We start from the raw sequence: 20093 nt of genomic DNA, 5'->3' as shown, positions 1-20093 counted from the left end.
CAGTTTGTGAATCTTTGGTAAGGCATCGATCCTCATTACCAAGTCCCTCAGAGAGGACTTTAAGCCATCGGTCTCCCGGTTGATAACTTACAAGCACATTATATGCACTGACCAATCAGAGCTCGTCTGACTAAAATAGGGTGTAAAATTACATCCCTCAAATATACACCCTTGCGTATTTCCGTGTTTTACTCCTTAAATGGTGTAATAGGGAGGCGCCCTATTTTTCCAATTTCGTGTTACTCCCCAAGTACACCTTTTATTTCTCTGTGTGTAGTCTCTTTTATTGGCGAGGGAGAGAGAGAGAGAGAGAAATACCATGTAGAAAACGTTGCATTATCCCTGTTGATGTACACAATTTGTACATTGTATGAAACATGACTTCCTAAACGAAGCGGGTTTCCATTTCTCTTTCTCCATCCACACTGTTGTCCATAAAGCTGGGATATTTTTTCTTTCATTTTTTCATGAAAAAGTGTTGACAATATGGTTTATAATCTTAGAAACCCGTTAGTGATCAATATATATAGAGTAAGAGAGATCGATCAATAGAGACCTGATAATATATATATATATACTGTATTTATACAAAATCAATCATATTCAATCATGGGCGACAGTATATCATATTTTACTGTATTGCGCCATTTTTCAGATGTGATCTATCTTTATATTTTATCCCACTCTATATCGACCAATCTATCTTCGTTTATTCCCGGGCCATTCATTGATTTTCTATCACTCTATTTGCACTTTCATTCATTAAGTTTGAAGGCTCGGTTTGCTCAACATTCGCATACAATATATGCTTCGTCGGAAATTAAAATTTCATTTACCAACATTTTCTTTTGTGCTAAAGTGGTTGAGTTGCACGATACTTCTTTTCCTGCACGATCGTCAATTCGTTCAAATAGACGAGAAATGGATGAACACTCTTTGCATTCGCAGAAAAAAGGGGAAAAAAAGAAAGCGATGTATCCTATATCGCTAGCGGATGTAATGGTGGGGCAAGGATGATATTCATATTGACAATATCTGGGCTATGTAACGTAAAGTTTGACTTTTTTTATTGTAAAAATCTCCAATCTAAGCTTCCTACAATTAATTGTATCTTGCCGTGCACGCACTACATCATGATATCTGTCTATTGCAAACGTTCCAGCTGATTGAAGGAAATATGACTCGTGTGTGTGTGCGTGTGTGTGTGTGTGTGTGAGTGAGGGGGGGGGGTCGGTCAATGATTATCATATATTTTATGCTACAGAGCCCTGATCTCATTATTTTCTGGTGCATTGGATAGAAAAAAAAACCAATTTCTGACATGAATAATAAATAATCTATCAATCAATGTACCAGGTGAGAGCTAAAATAGGCAAAACCATGTTTCATTACGGAGGCGGGATGACTCAGTGGCAGAGCAGTTCGTGAAACCAAGTCGATGCGCTAGTGCCGTTTGATAAGGCATCGATCCATATTACCAAGTCCCTCTGAGAGGACTTTAAGCCATCGGTCCCCTGGTTGCTTACTTACAAGCACATGCACGCCTTCTTGGCAGTCAGGTAAAACAAACAAATCAACCCAAAATAAAACTTCCACAACATTTTACAGCAATCATGGTAATGGTTAAAGGCTACTCAAATTGTATCACTTAAATGGCTGTGAATTTGTTTATAGAATTTTCACACTTGTTACTGATAACTAGTTTTTATGAGATTTGGTCCGAAATGATATGCTTCGGCAGACCGCGTCGTTGGTCTTGTGGAGGTGGCGTAGTAAAGTGGGTCGATCAGTTTGCTTCAATTGTGGGGTCAAGTATTCGAATCCACCCACGGTAAATTATGTTAAAGATACTATGTCCCATTTGCAGGCCCCAAAAATGAAAAGGCTAAATTCCAACGGCATTTGAAAGATAATACTGATTTAGAACCTCCCTAAAAAAAAAAAAAGGGGGGGGGGCTTGAAATTGTCTTTAAGTGGGAAAATGACATCTATTAGTTGTCAAATCGACTTTGAAGCTATAGAGCCAATAAGTAATAGTCTTGATTTTCAGACCATTGTACCGAATGGTCGTACGTTTTATGCTGCGCAAAGATTCAATCAGTTTAATTTTGGCCATTTCAAGAAGTGGGTTATTGATGTAGACAGATGCTCATGTACCCTTTACAGCTCATTTTATGTATGTTATTACCAAGGAAGAAAAAAAGCCAATCAGTCACTTAACAGTGTCTGACAGTGAAGTCTAGCAATTAAACGGGTTTCCTTGCATAATTTGAATATTAGGACACTGCTAACGTTTAAATTTCACAGATAGGACATACATGACATATTCATAATTCCTGCAAAGTTCTACAGAATTTAAGGTTGGCTGCAAAAGGGACATAGTATCTTTAAGGAGGCGCGATAGCTCAGTCGACAGAGCAGTGGTCACGTAACCGGGATGTCCGGGTTCGAAACCAAGGCGATGCGCTAGTGTCTCTCGGAGAGGTCCTTAAGCTGTCGGTCATCTGATTACTTACTAACATCTTAGCAGTCATGTACAAAAACCACCACTACTACATGTCCTCGTGCAAACAAGACATTAATACTTTCAGCTAGATCAACCTATTGCATGTGTATTCTACCTTTCCGTAAACACAATTTATATTTAGAGCCTTGTGAAGTTCTTCTTATCTTATCTCCATGGATAAACGGAAGGTAGTGAAAAAGTAAAGCACTTAGATAGAATATTGTTAAGCATTATGAAATTGGTAATGTATTTTGCGATTTATAATGTTGCGCGATCGCGATGGATTTAGCCGTCTTATATACCTTAGCGCGCTAAATCATAATTTGAGAAAGACGCACAAATTACTTCACCTAGGTGAAGAGAGGCAAATTATACGTTGCATAAAATACATTAGTGAAAGACTGAGATTTGAATCATAAACCTTTTCACTAAGAGACATGAAAATAAACCACTTAACCAAATCCAATCCCGAGGGACAACCATCTACGAAATGCCATAGATGTCAGGAAGAAAAAAAAATCAATTACTCAATAGAGTCAAAGGATGTTGGGCCGATGATGGGACAATTAATGATTTATTGTCAAGTGTATCTCTCTCTCTCTCTATAAGTGCCATATCGATTAACTTTGGCAATCATGCTGAACAAGGGTATAGTAGATGTGTAAAGATAATCAGTAACCAGGTGTTAAAGGTCAGAAGACCAGTTTTGGTCATGCGATTGCATTGTGAAAGAAATGGTGTGGAATCGATCAGAAAAGGTTGATCATCTATAGCGTATAAGTATTGGTGTGTACTGCTAGGTTCTGGAATCATCAAAATGATAAGAAATTTGGCCCAGTTTTGGTAAAGTTACAAGTACTGTACACAGAAAGATGTGAATGGGGCAACGCGACACGTGCGTTTATCTCTCACACACCAAGAGATATAATAATTTACCAAATATATCAATTAGTAGGCGGTTTCCCGGCAAAATTTATATCATCACGTATAAGTAAAAACATATGCTTTCACATGATTGGTAATAAGAGCTTTCATTTCATTTTTTGAGAGGGGGGCGTTTCCAAAACTGGTATATCTTTAAGAGTTTCCTCCTTTCTCCATAGGTATAAGCCGAAACCGAAGGCGCCGAAGAAAGTGAGAAGTCCCCCCCCCCCCCAGAATGACTACAAGGTACCCAGTGGCGTATCCAGACACTGGTATTAGAAGGGGCAATTAAAACACGTGAGATTACGATATTAAATACAAACAGATCCAAGGGGGTTCATCATGAAATGCGTAACATCACTGTTTTTTTCGACCGAGCAGTATATCTATTTAAATATTTCGTGCGAATTCCGAATCTGTTAGCTTCTATCTCTGAACTTTGAAGGGGCGAATTGCCCCCTTACCCATCCCTCAAATACACTTGTATCTATAGTGGCGAATCCAGGGGGGGGGGGGTCTCTGCGATTTTTCGAGGCCCCCACACAAATTATTGCTCCCCCCCCCCCCCCCTACTGACCAAATTATCGACCGGCGCGATTTTCAAATTTTCGTGAGCCATTTTTTTTTAACACCGCCTCGTAACCCCGCCCCCCCCCCCCCCCGAAAGAAAAGAAAAAGAAAAGAACCTATACCGTCTTGAGATTGAAAATGGATACACACCCTAAACACTTTAATTAACTCGCATTTTTTGCCAATGTTTTTTTAATAAATATAAAACATTGGCTAGCTACGTCCGAAATTACAAGAAATGGGCTTAAATACTTTTTGTCTTCTTATATTTATACTGTAATTTATCGCTAACATTAAACTAAAAACACTATTGTGGCTATAGGATGCGTAATTTTAAAGTTTTTCCCTTTTTTATACCCTATAACTGGTGCTAATGCAAACATGGCTATTAAATGATCTTTTTATAGTTATGCTGGTTCAAATTATGACATTCTCCATAACTGAAAAAAAAGTTATTTTCCACGATCCTTAAGGAGAATTAATTGAAGAAAACCACTTCAAATGCCAAACATGGTGTGCCTGCTCTTCTTTTCTACATAGCATCATCTTAAATTCAGTCTATTGCTGCTTCCATTATGACAATCATGATTCGAACAAAGATTATAACCCAGAGTGTGAACATGAGTTGTCAGAATGAATACTCCTGGTTTGATGTCAACACAAAGCAGTAAACGGGGTCAATGGTGTGCTGATTGCTGAGATAATTCCAATTTCGATGAAATCAAATTTTGAAGAAGAACAAAATGATCGTCTTTTATTTACCTGTTTGAAACGTGGAAAGGATGGCAAGAGAGACACCGAGATACAAGCATGTTCTTTTCGTGTAGCACCATCAGAAACAAACTAAAAAAAATGATAAATGCATTCGAATTTTGCTTTGTCCTTTGCTTTTCTTTCAGATGGAGAAGTCAAAGAAAATGGTGGTAGATATATGAGGAAACTATTGAAGAGACGCTTAAAATGCACCATTTGTGTCCAAAGAATAAAATAGCAGGACATGAAGTTTCCAACACTTTTACACCAGAAAGTCAATTCGTAACAAATACGGGTGTCCCTGTGCCTCGAGCAACAATAAAGCAGATTTTAAAGTAAAACAATGTCCGTCTTTTTAAGCTGACGACCAAGAATCATATCCGCATCTCCGAGAATTATATCACCAACATCATCGGTATTTTTCCTGCATTAAACAAACACAGCAAAGCAATGTCGTCTGTAACGAAGTGCAGAGGTTCTTCTATAACGACCCGCAAGTATATATTGGAAATAATTTGTTTGATCTTGACAAGTCATGTGCAACTGGAAATGCGACGCCAGCGCCCAAACAATAATAACGATGATGATAACACGAAGAGTGAAAGCGCTTGTGCCATGTTCATCAACCCCGCATCACCTAATTAACTAGCGCGTCAAAATTGACCCCAAACCGCTTTCAAATCGACTGACTCTTTTCTTTTCGGATTAACATCATATTTTATACGGTGTGTTGTCGTTGTTGTCCGTGATAACAGCTAGGAGTTGTACCTGGTGATACTGGGCTAATTATACGCAATGCAATTTTGATGCGACCGCCAAAATGAAAGAAAGAAACAAAAATGGAGCGTAAAATATTGATCGCGTTGGTATCAATTGACCGAGTGAATTTTGTGGAATTCGATGCGTACTCGATTCGAAGTCATGAGGCGTAATTAAGAAGCGGAAACGACAAGAAACTGACCAGGCAAAAAAAGGATCGATATATGAATAGGTTTTTCACCTCAAAGGGGAACCCAACCCTTATATTAAGTTGGTTTTAATAGAAGCAGAAAAATGAGAGAAACAAGTCAGTGAAAGTTTGAGCAAAAAAATGAAATAATAATAATTAAACACTTTGACGTATCTTGCAAGGTATTAAACGAATTTTGCTCAAAGTTTTACTAATTTTGTTATTCTTATTTTTCTGATTATTATGAGAACCAAACAAATATCAGGGTGGACTTCCCTTTAAGGGCTCTAGTGCCACTGGGGGAAATTAATACAATGTGAAACTTTCTGTCAATGTTGTGTTAGAATTATGAAATGGCAAGAGGGTGCAAGAAAAAAAGGTCGATATGACGAGTTCGATTTAGTTTGATTTTGAAATTTAGGCGTGAGATTATGCTGCACCTATCTAGACTTGATTGGAAGTAAATGCTCCAACAATGAAACGAGCACAGATAGAGAGAGAATGAGAGAGAGAGAGAGACAGAGGGAGAGAGTTAGAGAGAGAAAGAAGGGGAGAGGGAAAGAGAGACACTGAGAGAGAAAGAGAGAGAGAGAATAAAAGAGAGAGAGAAAGGAAGAGATAGAGAGAGAGAGTGAGATGGTGTAGAGAATGAAAGGGGGAGAATAGATATAGAAAACAGACAGATATAAGGAAGTAGAGAGAGAGAAAGAGAGTTAGAGAGAGGGAGAGAGAGAGAGAGAGAGAGAGAAAGAGAGAGAGAGAGAGAGAGAGAGAGGGGGGGGGAGGAGGAGAATAACTATACAAAGAAAGTAGGAAAGAAAAAAATAGGGAAGAAAGGGAGATGGGGAAAGTGGGGACGAGGCAAAATGAGAACGAGAGGATGGATAGGGAACAATTGAATAGGCTATAAATAGGAGGAAGGTAGTCAAGAAAGGTGCTATACAGGGACAGAAGTCAAAGAAGACAGGGGGGGGGGAGAAAGAAAGATGCAATCAAGTAGGGGGACTGGAACGTTTACGAGCTAGACAGAGACGAGATAACAAGAGGGAGAGGGAGAGAGAGAGAGAGAGAGAGAGAGAGAGGGGGGGGGGGGGGGAGGGGAGAGAGAGAGGGGGACTCAATACTTGTATGATGATTACATTAATTATAAATAGCCAGAAAAACCCAAAACAAAACACAACAAAACTAGACATGTGATCGTGCTAAGGATACACACGCGTTATCGCACTATTTATTTGTTCATACAATCGTGTCAGATCATCAATATGACATTTAAGATTGAAATTCTCATCTCGATATTGAACATCCTCATTACGATCGGAGCGTGATCTTGTTGTGACCAAGGATTTGCCCAGTCCCTATAGAGCATCGTCATATTATCAAAATGTCATTTTCAGGAGCTGTTAGCATGACATCAACTCGTTCATCAAGTTTTTTTTCCAAATCGAATTGCGTAATTATTCAGCTAATCACGCATTACGTATTATCATAATCATCGGCATATCTAGATCTTGGCACCAAGGGGGGGGGGGGGGGGGGTAAAATATCTCAAGTTACTGTGATTCATAAACCTGTATGGGTAAAGTACCTTTTGAGGGCCGTGGTTTGCGTTAAGAGGCGGGCGCTAAAAATGACTTATTTTGGGAGAGAAAAAATTAAAGGTAAGTCTTTCCATTTGTCTACTTTTCGCGCGTTTCTTGACTTGTAATGATTCCCTAATATCCTATTAAACTTAGCTGGTAAAATAATAACACACAACAAAAAAAAAAAAAAAAAAAAAGGGGGGGGGGGGCATTACCTTCCGTTGTTGGAAACCCGCCGAAAAAGGGCAAATAAATGCCCCCGCCCCCCGGCCCTCCCCTTGCTCATCCTTCAAATACCCTAGTGGTCACAGGGATAATGAAAAGCAATATCATCATATTAATGGCACTTTACCCGCATTCACCCATCAACTGATTATTTATTCATGTAATTAATCAAGACCGTTTAGTTTATTTTGTTAACAGTCTAATCGTCGGAATGCACGCGTTCTGTTAAATAATTAGTGCACAGTATGTCGTACAAGGAGAGAGGAGGTGGGGGGGGGGGGGTTAGGTTCGTGGAGCTCCCAGTTTCCTTTGAAAGGTGTTAAAATGATATTGCAAACCTTGCCCTCAAACGTCGAGTAACCATGTTGACGATATTGAGTTAGCGGACACACAGTGGGCTAAATTGTTAAGATTCCCATGAAATATTTTTATAACGGGTTGTCCGGTAAAAAAAATTAAACAATAAATTTGAGTTGAACTACTTTCCAAATACCAGGCACGTAGCCAGAGTTTGATGTTTGGGGGGCACAAACATTTAATTGATCGACGTCCTGGGGAGGGGTCTAAGAAAGTGCAACCGATCTTGGATTTTTTTTTTTTTTTTTTGGGGGGGGGGGGGGGCCGTACCTCCGTGCCCCCCCCCCCCCCCCCCGCCCCGTGGCTATGTGCCTGCTGGCAAATACAGAAACAAAAAGTAAAACTCATTAATAAAAAAGATATTCTTCCCCTTCCAAACGCACACACACATCCTCCCATCACTCTCTCCCTCCCCTCTCCCCTCCTTCCTCACTCTCTACCTCCCACCCCCTCACTCCCCCCTGCCTCCCTCTGATAAAACTAATTATCAATTTTCATAACAAGTCATCAATAGTGCATCTCTTGGGTTTGCCCACCCTGCCACGTTTCTCTAGATGGTACATTGTGTACGTTGGAATTTTCACATGAAGTAGTGGCACACAAGCAGTTTCACAGTTTTCATTATACAACGCATATCAAGATTCTAGGCCTCTGATTGGCCAAAACTGCAGGCATGAAAATTCGCTACAGTCTGCTGGGTACTATAGCGAAAAACATTGACCAGGCATAGTTCTACTTGCATGTATAAAGCAAGAACGCAATAGTTGCTAGGTTTAGTTAGAAATAATTTTTCTGTTTTTTTTAAATTTAATGGTTAGTCTTTATTGTTTGCTTGTGTTTTTTCAACGAAAATCTTTGAATTTGCCTTCATTATTGATAGACAATTCCTAATAATTTTTCAAAATCATTATTCTATATATATATATAGGCCTATCTATAGAACTTTGTCTTTAGTTACAATCTGTAATCTTTAAGTATATATACGTAATAAAGGCCAACAGAGCCAGTGTGGAATGCTGTTTTGTAACTGACAATGCTACCTCGTAAAAATAAAATTGCAAGTAAATAAATAACTACCGTAATTATATAAACATATATATATATATATATATATATATATATATATATATATATATATATATAAATAAGTAAATAAACAATTTATAAGGATTGAAAAACAGTCACCGCTAACAAAAAGAAAGCACAATGACGAGGAAAATATTGACTTTGTTTTTTAATCAAATATGAATTCATCAAAACTTTATCATAAATCTCACACACATATTCATTATAGAAAAGAAACAGCATAGAGCATGGATCGAAGCTGATAATTTATCAAAAAGATTCTTTTTGGGGGCTATGTACAGGTGTTAAGTAATAAGCACATATCAATTTTGTTAAAATTGTCTAATCATACTTTGATTTGATACTATCGTATTGATAAATAAATATATTTACAAATTGCTGGTAACACGAAAGGTGACTAGAACTGGTACACACATGTATAACAGGGTTAGTCCCTTTTATTCATTGAAAAGTATGCGTTTAATAGTTTCGAAAAACAGAACCTACCACCATTATCACATTCATTCTCATAATAATTTTCAATGTTCTTCAAGCTATATTTTTGGTTAATACAGAATCATAGCCCAGCGTGTTCTAACCTGGTTGCCACAAGAGAGATTTAGTTATATTTAAAACATACAATACACCAATATGTTATCAACTGGTCACAAACTATTATTTTTGCCACAACAGTGTCATTTTTGTTGTTGTTGCTCCCTCAGTTCCCTCGCTTTCTAAATTTGGAAACCAAATAAAATTTGTATTCTGGCAAGAGGCATCTGCCCACACATGAGCAATTTAATGTCATTATGTGCCATATGCCTATATCTATATTAAGAGTCACAGTGATGAACTTTGGAATGGGGTGATGCAAATTTGTTTAATTTCTAAAAAGGTGCCAAGACTAAAAAAAAAGGTTAAAAAAACGCTGTCATAGCCTAAGACATGATTGCTTTGGTATCTGCAAGAAAGACTTTTTCTTGCAAAAGTTTAACAAATAAATTGATGCAGTCACTGTAAAAGGGGAAGTTCAGCCCGATATTAAGTTGGTTTTAATGAAAGCAAAACAAAACTTCAAAGAAAAAGATCAGTGAAAGTTGCAGCAAAATCTGTTAAGAAATAACACAGACATGAAATTTTGAAGTTGTCAATATAAATTCATATACATGTAATTCTATTTTCTCCATTGAAAACTTCTAATCCTACATGCATTCAACGTGATCATTGGAATAAGATTTTGAACAACATCAGTCATTCCGATTCCCCCTCAAACAGCTGGGCCTGGCATCGGGCTTATTGCCGTTTGGTCAACAACCAGTTTGTCTACTTCTCAATAGGTCTATTCCCATATGGTCTACAACCAGTCGGACTACTATCCCTATTATATAGTCTTATAATCATTTTTCTACTTTTCATTAGGTCTATTGCTCATGAAGTCTAATGCCCATTTTGTGCATTATCCATATCGTTATATAATCATTTAACCATGAATAATAATAATAATAATAATAATCGAATGATTATGAGACTTTAAGGATTGTAGACGAAATGGGAATTAGAGCAACTGGTTATTAGACTAAATGAATAGTAGACCAAATGGGCAGTAGACTAATTGGATATTAGACCGAATGGCTATTCGACTATAGTTCATTAAACCAAATGATAAGAAGACAAAATGATAATTAGAACATGTGGATGGTAGACGGGCTGGGTGTAGACCATATGGGAATACGGTAGACTAATTGGATAGTAGAAAAACTGGTTGTAGACCAATCAGCAATTCACTGACCACAGGACAAATGCCTGTTCAAATTTGTTCACTTACTACAGTGTTCTTGATTTAAAACAATGAGAGATGGGGGAAATACAACGATGCTGCCTATGAAGTTAATACAAAAGTTAAACTGTCATAAAATAATGACTTGGAAGACAAAAAAGGCATTGCTGGGAAAAATCACGTTAGCAAAGATACAGGAATTCAAAAAAAATGTATAAAAAGTTTGAAATGATTTTGGTTTTATTGCAATAAATAAGGTTTAAAAAAAGGTACTAGATATCCTAAAGAATATCCTCTTTTCATCTGTAACTTTTATGATAAGACTTGATTCCTAAATCAGCCATTTGTTGATGCATGCGATTTTTTATCCAGTTGTAAAACTGATATTCGTACTTCATTAAAACATTTTTGACATAGAGGGCAGTCTTGGTTGAGGGTTTCTTCTTGTATTGAGTCACACCAACAGACGTCTTGTTCCTGTTAGCGATTTGTTCTGAAAGGAAAGTGGAGAAAAAAGGAGAAAAATGTCAGTTGGATCTCCCTAGGTATTTAGTTTATAAATGAAATAATACAGACATATATTATACTGTATGTATGTACAGTGTGACATACATATGATTAAGAATGTCTTGTAGTTCTTAAATGATGCCTACATTGCCAGGTACCAATCTTTCATGGTAGCTTTATTTCTGGGTACTGACATAATCTCCCAAAATACTGAGATGTAGTTTCACCACATTCTAAACTTCTCAGTCGGCCAAGGTACCTACCTAATCTAAGGCATTTATCTAGGGCTCCACTAAACATATTTTGTAGAACCTTCTGAAAAACCTCAAGAATGCCTTATAGTTCTTAAACGATGCCAACATTGTCAGGAACCTATCTTTCCTGGTGAATACTATCTGAAAGTCTTAATAATGTAGTTGTTTAATGGTGCTTACATTGCCAGGTGCCTATCTTTCAGGGTAGCCATCATTTCAGGTAAATACTTTCTGAAAGGCCTTTAGAATGTGTTATAAACCTTCAAATGATGCCTACATTGCCAGGTGCCTATCTTTCATGGTAGCTTTATTTCTGTGTACATACTTTCCCCAGGTACTGAGATGCAGTTTCACCACATACTCAACTTCTCAGTCACCCAGTTCCCCCAGTTACCTACCGAATCTAAGGAATGTATCTAGGGTTCCACTGGACAGGTCTGGTAGAACTTTTGGAAAGACCAGAAAAGACTTTAAGAATGTCTTGCAGTTCTTCACTAATGCCTACATTGCCAGGTACCTATCTCTTTTTAGTACCGGTTCATACTTGCCCTACATACTGAGATGTACCTTTACCAAGTACTTAACTGCTCATTTACTCAGTTTCCCAAGGTACCTACCAAATCTAAGGAATGTATCTAGGGCTCCACTGGACATATCTTGTACACCTTCTCAAAGACCTTAAGAATGTCTTGTAGTTCTTCAAGAATGCCTACATTGCCAGGTACCTATCTCTCATAGAAGCTATCTCTTTTAGAATACATATTTTCCCTAGATACTGAGAGGCAGTTTCACCAAGTCCTTAACTGCTCTGTTCCCCAGTTACCCAAGGTACCTACTAAATCAAATGGCTCCATCGAACCTTTCTGGTAGAACCTTCTGAAAGACCTCAGAAATGTCTTGTAGTTCTTCAAGGATGCCTACATTTTTAGGTACCAATCTTTCATGGTAGCTATCTTTCCTGGCAGATACTTTCCCCAAATACTGAGATGTAGTTTTACCAAGTACCTTACATCTAAGACACCTTAGTTTCCATGAACCTACCGAATCTAAGGAATGTATCTAAGGCTCCACTAAACATGTCTGGTAGAACTTTCTGAAAGACCTGCAAGGAGTCCTGTAGCTCTTCTAGGATTCCCACTGCCACATAATGCTTTTTGACATTCTCAATAGCTCGCTCTAAAGCCCATGCTGTTGGAAACCTGGAAATAAAGGAGTAAAGAATATCATGAAAGATTTCCACCAAGATGGTTGTAATAATGGTTTGTAAATTCTTGTGTCACACCCCAAAGGAAAAATTACGCTAGCCCGACAACAAACAACGCAGTTATCGTCCAAACGACAACTACCGGCAATCAGAAAATTGACGGCTTATTGCAGTTAGCCTTCAGGTTTATGATCAACAAGCTTTATGTAATGCTCTGTCTTTCCCCCATATGGTTAAAGTCCTTATCTGACATTTGCATCACCCGAAGACTCTTTGAGAGATGAGGGGGTGTTTCTTGATTGACCTACGAGTTTGCTGTTTTCAGACTTGTACACTCATTAATGGTATTTTCACCAAGTCTGGTGTCGGCGAATTATGACCTTCTGCACATGGAAAATGACGAGCCACCCACCTTAAAGGTAACGACCAGTATTGGAAACGCCCCAATTTCAAAAAATGAAATGGAAGCTCTCATTACCAATCATGTGAAATAATATGTTTTAACTAATACATGATGATAAAAAATTTGCCGGAAACCGCCTACTAATTCATATATTTGGTAAATTTATTTCTCTCATGGTCTGTGAGAGATATACATGTAGGGTAGTCCCATTTACATCTTTCTGTGTATAGTGCTTGTAACTTTACGAAGAATGGGCCAAATTTCTTATCATTTTGATGATTACAGAACCTTGCAGATGCTAGATGCTAGATGATCAACCTTTTCTGATCGATTCCACAACGTTTCTTTCACAATGCAATCGCATGACCATAACTGGTCTTTACCTTTAACACGGACATGGAGAGAAGCCCCCAAAGATGTACATGTAGATAAAATGCCTTGATTACGGACAGAAGTGCCATGCCGGGGATCGAACCCATGAATGGACATATTTGTATTATATGAGACAAATGAACTGTTAAATATGACATATAAAAATATCCTCCTGTCTCCTTGCATACTTGCCTGCATCTAGGGTCGTGGCCGCAGAAGAAAGGGACAATATAGAAGGCTCTTTTTCCAATACACTCCGGCACCTGCTGGATGACACACTGCTCGTAACTCTGTTAAGAGACATAAACAAGAAGCAAATTATACAGATGGATAAAATGATATGCTTCTTCTTCTTGAATCACCTCACAAGCCTCATGTGATATGGAGTCTCATGACTTACAAAGGTAATCATCTGTGACAACATCATTATATAAGTATACAATATATTACATAGATTCTACTTGATTGCCACTATAAAGACTAACTTCAAGAAGAAATAAAATTGGATTGAGCCTTTAATATGGAAAAGTTATACTCTACATGTACATGTACTATGTTATGGCCTCAGAAATTAAACATTATAACAAACAAAAAAATTCAACCAATCACCTTCATTCTTGAGTAAGTTGAGTTACGAAAGACACAAAAACATAAAATTTTACAAGGGATATTAAAAATTTAATTAACAGTAGATATTAAAGGTAAAGACCAGTATTGGAAACGTCCCAATTAAAAAAGAAATGGAAGCTCTTATTACCAATCATGTGAAAGAATATGTTTTGAATAATACATGATGATAAAAATGTTGACGGGAACCGCCTACTAATTGATATATTTGGGAAATTAGTGTATCTCTTGCCTGTTGAGAGATACAAATGCATGTGTCGTGCACATGTGTGTAGTCCCATATACATCTTTCTGTGTACAGTGATTCTAACTTTATGAAGACTTGGCCAATTTCTTATCATTTTGATGATTCCAGAACCTTGCAGTACATCTATGCTAGATGATCAACCTTTTCTGATCGATTTCACAATGTTTCTTTCACAATGCAATCGCATGACCATAACTGGTCTTTAGCTTTAAACAAATTACAAGTGATTGCATCTTCCTTTAAATGGCTAAGCAGATTTCCCAATGTTTAGGCAGAATTCAGCCTTGCTCACGATGAAAGTATAATTATATACCTGTAAAACTTGCAGGACACTGATTCAATGGAAATACAGTTTCCCTCTTTTTATTCACCGACAAACAGATAGCATCATGAGGTAATGAGTAACGAGTGACAAAATTCTGAAAATAATTCCGGTTTCCACATCGTCACTTGTCATCTGGACCTAATATCACAATTTCCATTGCAAACATTTGCTGCTGATCTGCTGCCACGCATCATAAATGATGGGTAGCAGCTCCCTCACCACTTCGTCTTGAAACCATGGATGTTATAACATTTCCAAAGTTCTAAATCTAAACAAATCAACCTTTGCCTTTTTTTCAGTTTGTTACCCAAACTTATTCAATTTTGTGAATAAGAATTGTTGTAAAATATAGATGAGCAATATCAGCTTATGCTTGCAGAAGAACGGAATCAAAGTTTAATTTGTGTTGTATACGTTGGATTTTTATGTTTCATTCATTTTTCTTCTTACTTCTGAACTGTACCAGAATACCAGGTTATTAGTTTTCATTGTTTAGGGTTGATTTCATATATTCCAGCTGCGCACAAATTGAATCATAGGGGATTGTTATAAGTTCACTGACAATGTTACCCTCTATCAGGGGCGTACGCAGGGGGGGGGGGGGGGGGTTTGGGGGTTCAAAACCCCCCCCCCTTCGGTATTTTTATGTATGTAAACCCCCCTAAAAAAACCTAAAACCCCCCCCCTTTGTTTTGTTTTGTTTTGTTTTTTGTTTTTTTATTATTAAAAAAAAAAAAAAAAAAAAAAAAAAAAAAAAAATTATACCCACGGCTAACCTACATGTAAATAAGGTGACCTTACCCCCCCCCCCCAACAACAAAAAATGTCAAATTATGAAATTTCGAGACCAAAAAAAAAAAAAAAAATGTGTCCGCTTACCCCCCCCCCCCCCCCCCCCCCCCCCCCACTGAGCGACTTTTCGGCTGGCTGAGTCGTTGCGATTTTTTTTTGACCTCAAAAAAAAAAAAAAAAGTGTCCGCTTACCCCCCCCCCCCACTGAGCGACTTTTCGACCGGCGCGATTTTCAAATTTTCGGGAGCAAAATATTTTAAAACCCCCCCCCTTGAAAAAATCCTGCGTACGCCCCTGCCCTCTATAAATAAAACGACTAGTAAATTCAAAAATGAAATACCCTGATGAAGTCTCACCATTAATTTACGAGGATCGGTGGAATTCTGGCTGAACCGTCGCTCCTGTTTCTTCTCATCTCCGAACCTAATGAAATAATACTGTGACACTGCCCTCTCTAGTGGATCTCGGATAATGTTGATGTACGTAGGGTGCTGGAAGCCATATCTGGAAAGGGCAGACAAAAAAAGATACACAAAAAGGGTAAATTCATCTGCATACACACCCCGGCCCCCCACTCAGTGTTATTTAGGGTACGCATATGCGTGTTCTCAGCACCCCCCCCCCCCCCTTTTCAGCATAAGTCCGGTGTGTAAAGTCAATACGGGTAGATCGTTTTCTTTTGTTATACAAGCCTTTTCAGCACCCCCCCCCCCTTTCACCATAAGTCCGGTGTGTAAATTCAATACGGGTAGACCTTTTTCTTTTGTTACGAGCCAGAGATTTTGGGAACATGCATGTGCGTACCTCCGTTCCCGGAGTTGGGGGGGGGGGGCTGGGATACACACATCCACTGTAAGTCTGAACTCTATACAACACAAACAACATGATCCTAAAATAGGCTCCAAGGTAACATGTGGTACGAACACATGTCATAAGGAAATTCTTCGTTATGAAATGGAGCACAGAAGGTTCATTGGAAACCTGGAGAGGGAGAAATATTATAGACTTAAAGTCCACTCCAAAATAATTTGCTTTTAATAGATGCAGAAAAACAAAAGAAAGAGAGCAAAACAAATGAGTAAAATCAGATAGCTAAAAAGGAAGTTATGAATTTTTGAAAAAGTATAAAAAAGTATCGGGAACGATGGAAATCACTACACAAATTGCCAATTTGGTTATAAGTTTGTGATACTGACGTCATGTCCTCACTATTTTATCAATTGCTTTATATATTTTAATCCCATTAATTTCCCTTTTTATCCCCCAAAACTTGATTTCCCCATGCCTTTGCCCATGCCTTTGCCAGGTTAAATGATTTTTATGATATTGTGTGCAATCCGTGCATGAAATTTCACAAAATCTTTTATGAACTTGAAAGACTTGATACTATTTTCTGAATATTGTATGTTCATAATTATTGATTTTTATTTAAATAGTTTATCAAAATTCACATTTTTCATGATTTAACTGAAAAAGAATAGCCATACTCTATATTCATGCACCCACACAAAAACACATAATACTATCAATATAACTTGGATGCTGGTGTGAAGAAATAAGATTTGTAGGGGGAATATGGGAAATTTGAATTAATAATATAAAGAAAACAGTTAGTGGATAGTGAGACAATGATGTCACAGACTCATGGGTGGGTTGCCAATCTTTCTTGTGATTTTCAAAGTATTTCATGTCATTAATTAAGAACTTTCTTATTAGTTATCCAATTTTGCTCAACCTTGTTTTGATTGGTTTGTCTGATTGTTCTGCTTCTATTGAAAGTAATTATTTTTGGAGTGGACTTGCACATTAAAACTTTCCACTGCAACCATGTGTAGGTTCACTTAAGTCTACATCTATCAAGTATTAACCATAATGTGTGCTCAAACTGCACTTTTGTTAAAGCTTATCTGTCGTAGTTTACAGGAGGGATTAAACCGCTCTACAAGGTCACTGGACAGGTGGGTATCTCATCAACTCAGCTCTCAGTTAACATAAGAAAAAGAGGATGATGGGGGACCAATGGTCACCGATTAGGCATTGTTTGCTATATAGAGGGCGCAAGTAGCTACCAGTAGTGCAGTGGGCCTTTAAAGGGTAGGATGGTGTAGGCAGAGGGTGGATTAAGGAATCAGTATTTGGAGGTGTGAGTGTGTAGGAGTGTGGTGGGGATGGGAGGGGGGGGGGGGGGGGGGTAGCACTGGTCTCAAGAAGTGCTGAAAGGCAGAGCATTAAAAAAATAAGTTCTTGTATTTCTCAGTAGCATTCTGATATGTCTCACACTAATAAGAGGGGGGGGGGGGGGGTGGGAAGGGGTGGGCTATATCCCACACACTAAAATGTTGGCTTTTCTCTGCTCTGCTACTGTATGTAGTTATGTATAAATAATATGGCAGATTTGTTTGGGGGCACATGCTCCCTGTTGTGCACCCCACCAATGAAGGGGAAGCGGTAGTCTGCAAGCACAGACCCTCTTTTGACACTCAAACACAATTCCCTAAGGTGTTTCTCATTGAAGTGTGTACTAAAAAACACAACCATAGCCTAACTCTGGTAGTGTCGAATAAGGTGCAGCTATGCAGTCAGTACTCAGCTCATTTTCTCTGTATAGTCTGCAAGTTCAGACCCTCTTTTAGGCAACGTGACTGACCAAGGTCTGTGCTTCAGACTAAGAAAAGGGAGTGTAGCATGGCAAATACTGGTTGACGCAATCTATGTCTTCTTTTGGACAACTGCACGTATACGAATGGACTTGATAACGGTAGTCAGCGAATAATCTCTACATGGTCAGCATTCGCGAAACAGAAAAAGTTCTCCTCACGTTTCAGTTTTGTGTATGTTGCACGCACATGATTGCTGTGGTCGCGTCGTCCGTAGTCGTATTATATGATACACTCCCTTTATAGCAGTCTGAGAAGCAAGACTGTAGACAATTGCACAGGAAAACTTTGGTTTGTAGGAAGGTGGTGAATGTCCTTTGGGAGTGTGAAACCTTTAGCGCAGTTCACACGGCAGTCAGTAAACTCAAAGTTGAGGTTGTGGTTACCAACGTCAAGGTTATCTTGTAGTTAAGAACTGTGTGGATGCACTCATGGTTATGAATCCCTAAGTTAACACAAAGTTTTAAACAATCACCTCTCTTAATGTTAATGTTAATCTCAATGATAACTAAGAGCAGTGGCGAGATCTTACTCAAAGTTATGTTCCGTGTGGACACACTTAATTTTTGTATGTTTTGTCAGCTTGTAGTTGACATGTCAGCTTGCCCGGCTTGTGGTTTAAAACTTTGAATACTCTTGAATACTATTGTTTCAGTTCCGTGTGAACCCCATCATCATTATTTATAACATCAAGGTTTCGCAAACTTAAAGGGAGGCTTTACTACTTCAGCAAGAAGGGATTAGACCACCCAGTGAACCATCAAGGTCACTGTGACAGGTGCGTATCTCATTAACTCGGCTTTCATTCAACATAAGAAAAAGAGGATCATGGGGGACCAACAGGCACCGATTTGGGAAGTTTTCTATATAGAGGGAGCAAGTAGCTACAAGTAGGACAGTGTGCCTTTAAGTTTAAAATTACGACGGTCTCATGTGAACATAGCCTTTACATTATCTTTGTATCCTGCTGTGTTCAATTGGAACCACATTAGAAATGAGTAAGCTAAAAATCAATTATAAATCTTAAACCAATATTCTCCCTCATTAGGCTCATTTACATCTAAGAAAAAACATTTTGAGAAAATTACCACTGTTGTTTTAAATTTACATTTACATTAAAAAAAATAATTAAAAAAATAAAAAATGAATTTACATTGCTGCAAAACCCATAAATAGCTGTTGGTGTGTGCTAATTCTCTGGTGGTGTTGTTGATTTGTGCCGACGCATCATTTGTTGCTGCTCTGCCTGTGATAGCACTGAAGTGAGGAGAGTCATGAGACAAAAAAACATGGATAATTCATTGGTGTTTGGAAAAATAGGTGGAATTCCAAAAAACACTGTAGATTTGTATTTATAACTAGTTGCCAAGCAACTTCCAACAAATCTATGGAATGCGAGAAAAACTTATGGGTTTTGCTTGAATGTCCATCGTCAAATAAAATGGGTGGATACCGGTATAAAAGCTTTAATTTACCCCTTGCTAATTATTTTGTTACGAAGGCACAAACCTGCATCGGCTGATTACATTTCATAGACCTATTTGTTGCTTTCCGTTAAGGCGTTAGGCAAAGTAAAACTGTTTCCCAGCTTCTTGTCTGGATATTTTGAAAAAAATTAGAAGGAAGGGATGTCATGATATGTGATATTTTACCCGTACATGATAATGATATCAGGTCAAATCTAACACAAATTTTATTTAACTGCATTCAATTTCTACGGGCAATTCATTAAGGGCCCAAACAAGGCAGAATTGCAATTTGTTTATTTTTTGAAAAAAATTATTAACAAAAAAGTGAGTTGGGTAAAATAAGGGGGGGGGAGGAATCTAGGAATACATTTCATTTTGCCTACATGTGTGATTCCCATTTTCCACTTGACAAAACTCAAGTAGATTAGGCTTAGCCCAGGTCAGAACGAATTACCTGTAATTATGTTAATGTTGGACAATAGGGTCTCAGGAAAAAAAAAATTGGGGGGGGGGGGGGGGGGGGGGGC

The 20093-nt window shown here is 38.1% G+C and overlaps 1 protein-coding gene across 1 annotated transcript in view; it reads right to left on the bottom strand.

The window, feature by feature from the left end:
• Positions 1–9086: 9086 nt before the first annotated feature.
• LOC589722 (uronyl 2-sulfotransferase) overlaps positions 9087–20093 on the bottom strand; it is a 30493-nt gene continuing 19486 nt past the window's right edge. Inside the window, exons 6-9 of the mRNA XM_789357.5 lie at positions 15797–15944; positions 13642–13739; positions 12512–12669; positions 9087–11202 (exon numbers count right to left, since the gene is read on the bottom strand). Of these exons, the coding sequence (XP_794450.4) occupies positions 11009–11202; positions 12512–12669; positions 13642–13739; positions 15797–15944 (598 nt within the window). The 3' untranslated portion in view covers positions 9087–11008. The remainder of the gene's footprint in view (positions 11203–12511; positions 12670–13641; positions 13740–15796; positions 15945–20093) is intronic.

This window comes from Strongylocentrotus purpuratus, unplaced genomic scaffold, assembly GCF_000002235.5.
Source record: "Strongylocentrotus purpuratus isolate Spur 01 unplaced genomic scaffold, Spur_5.0 spur5_scaffold_21, whole genome shotgun sequence".
In the NCBI taxonomy this organism is placed as follows: domain Eukaryota; kingdom Metazoa; phylum Echinodermata; class Echinoidea; order Camarodonta; family Strongylocentrotidae; genus Strongylocentrotus; species Strongylocentrotus purpuratus.
The sequence above is the reverse complement of the archived record's forward strand: the minus strand, read 5'-3'. Positions and strand labels throughout refer to the sequence as shown.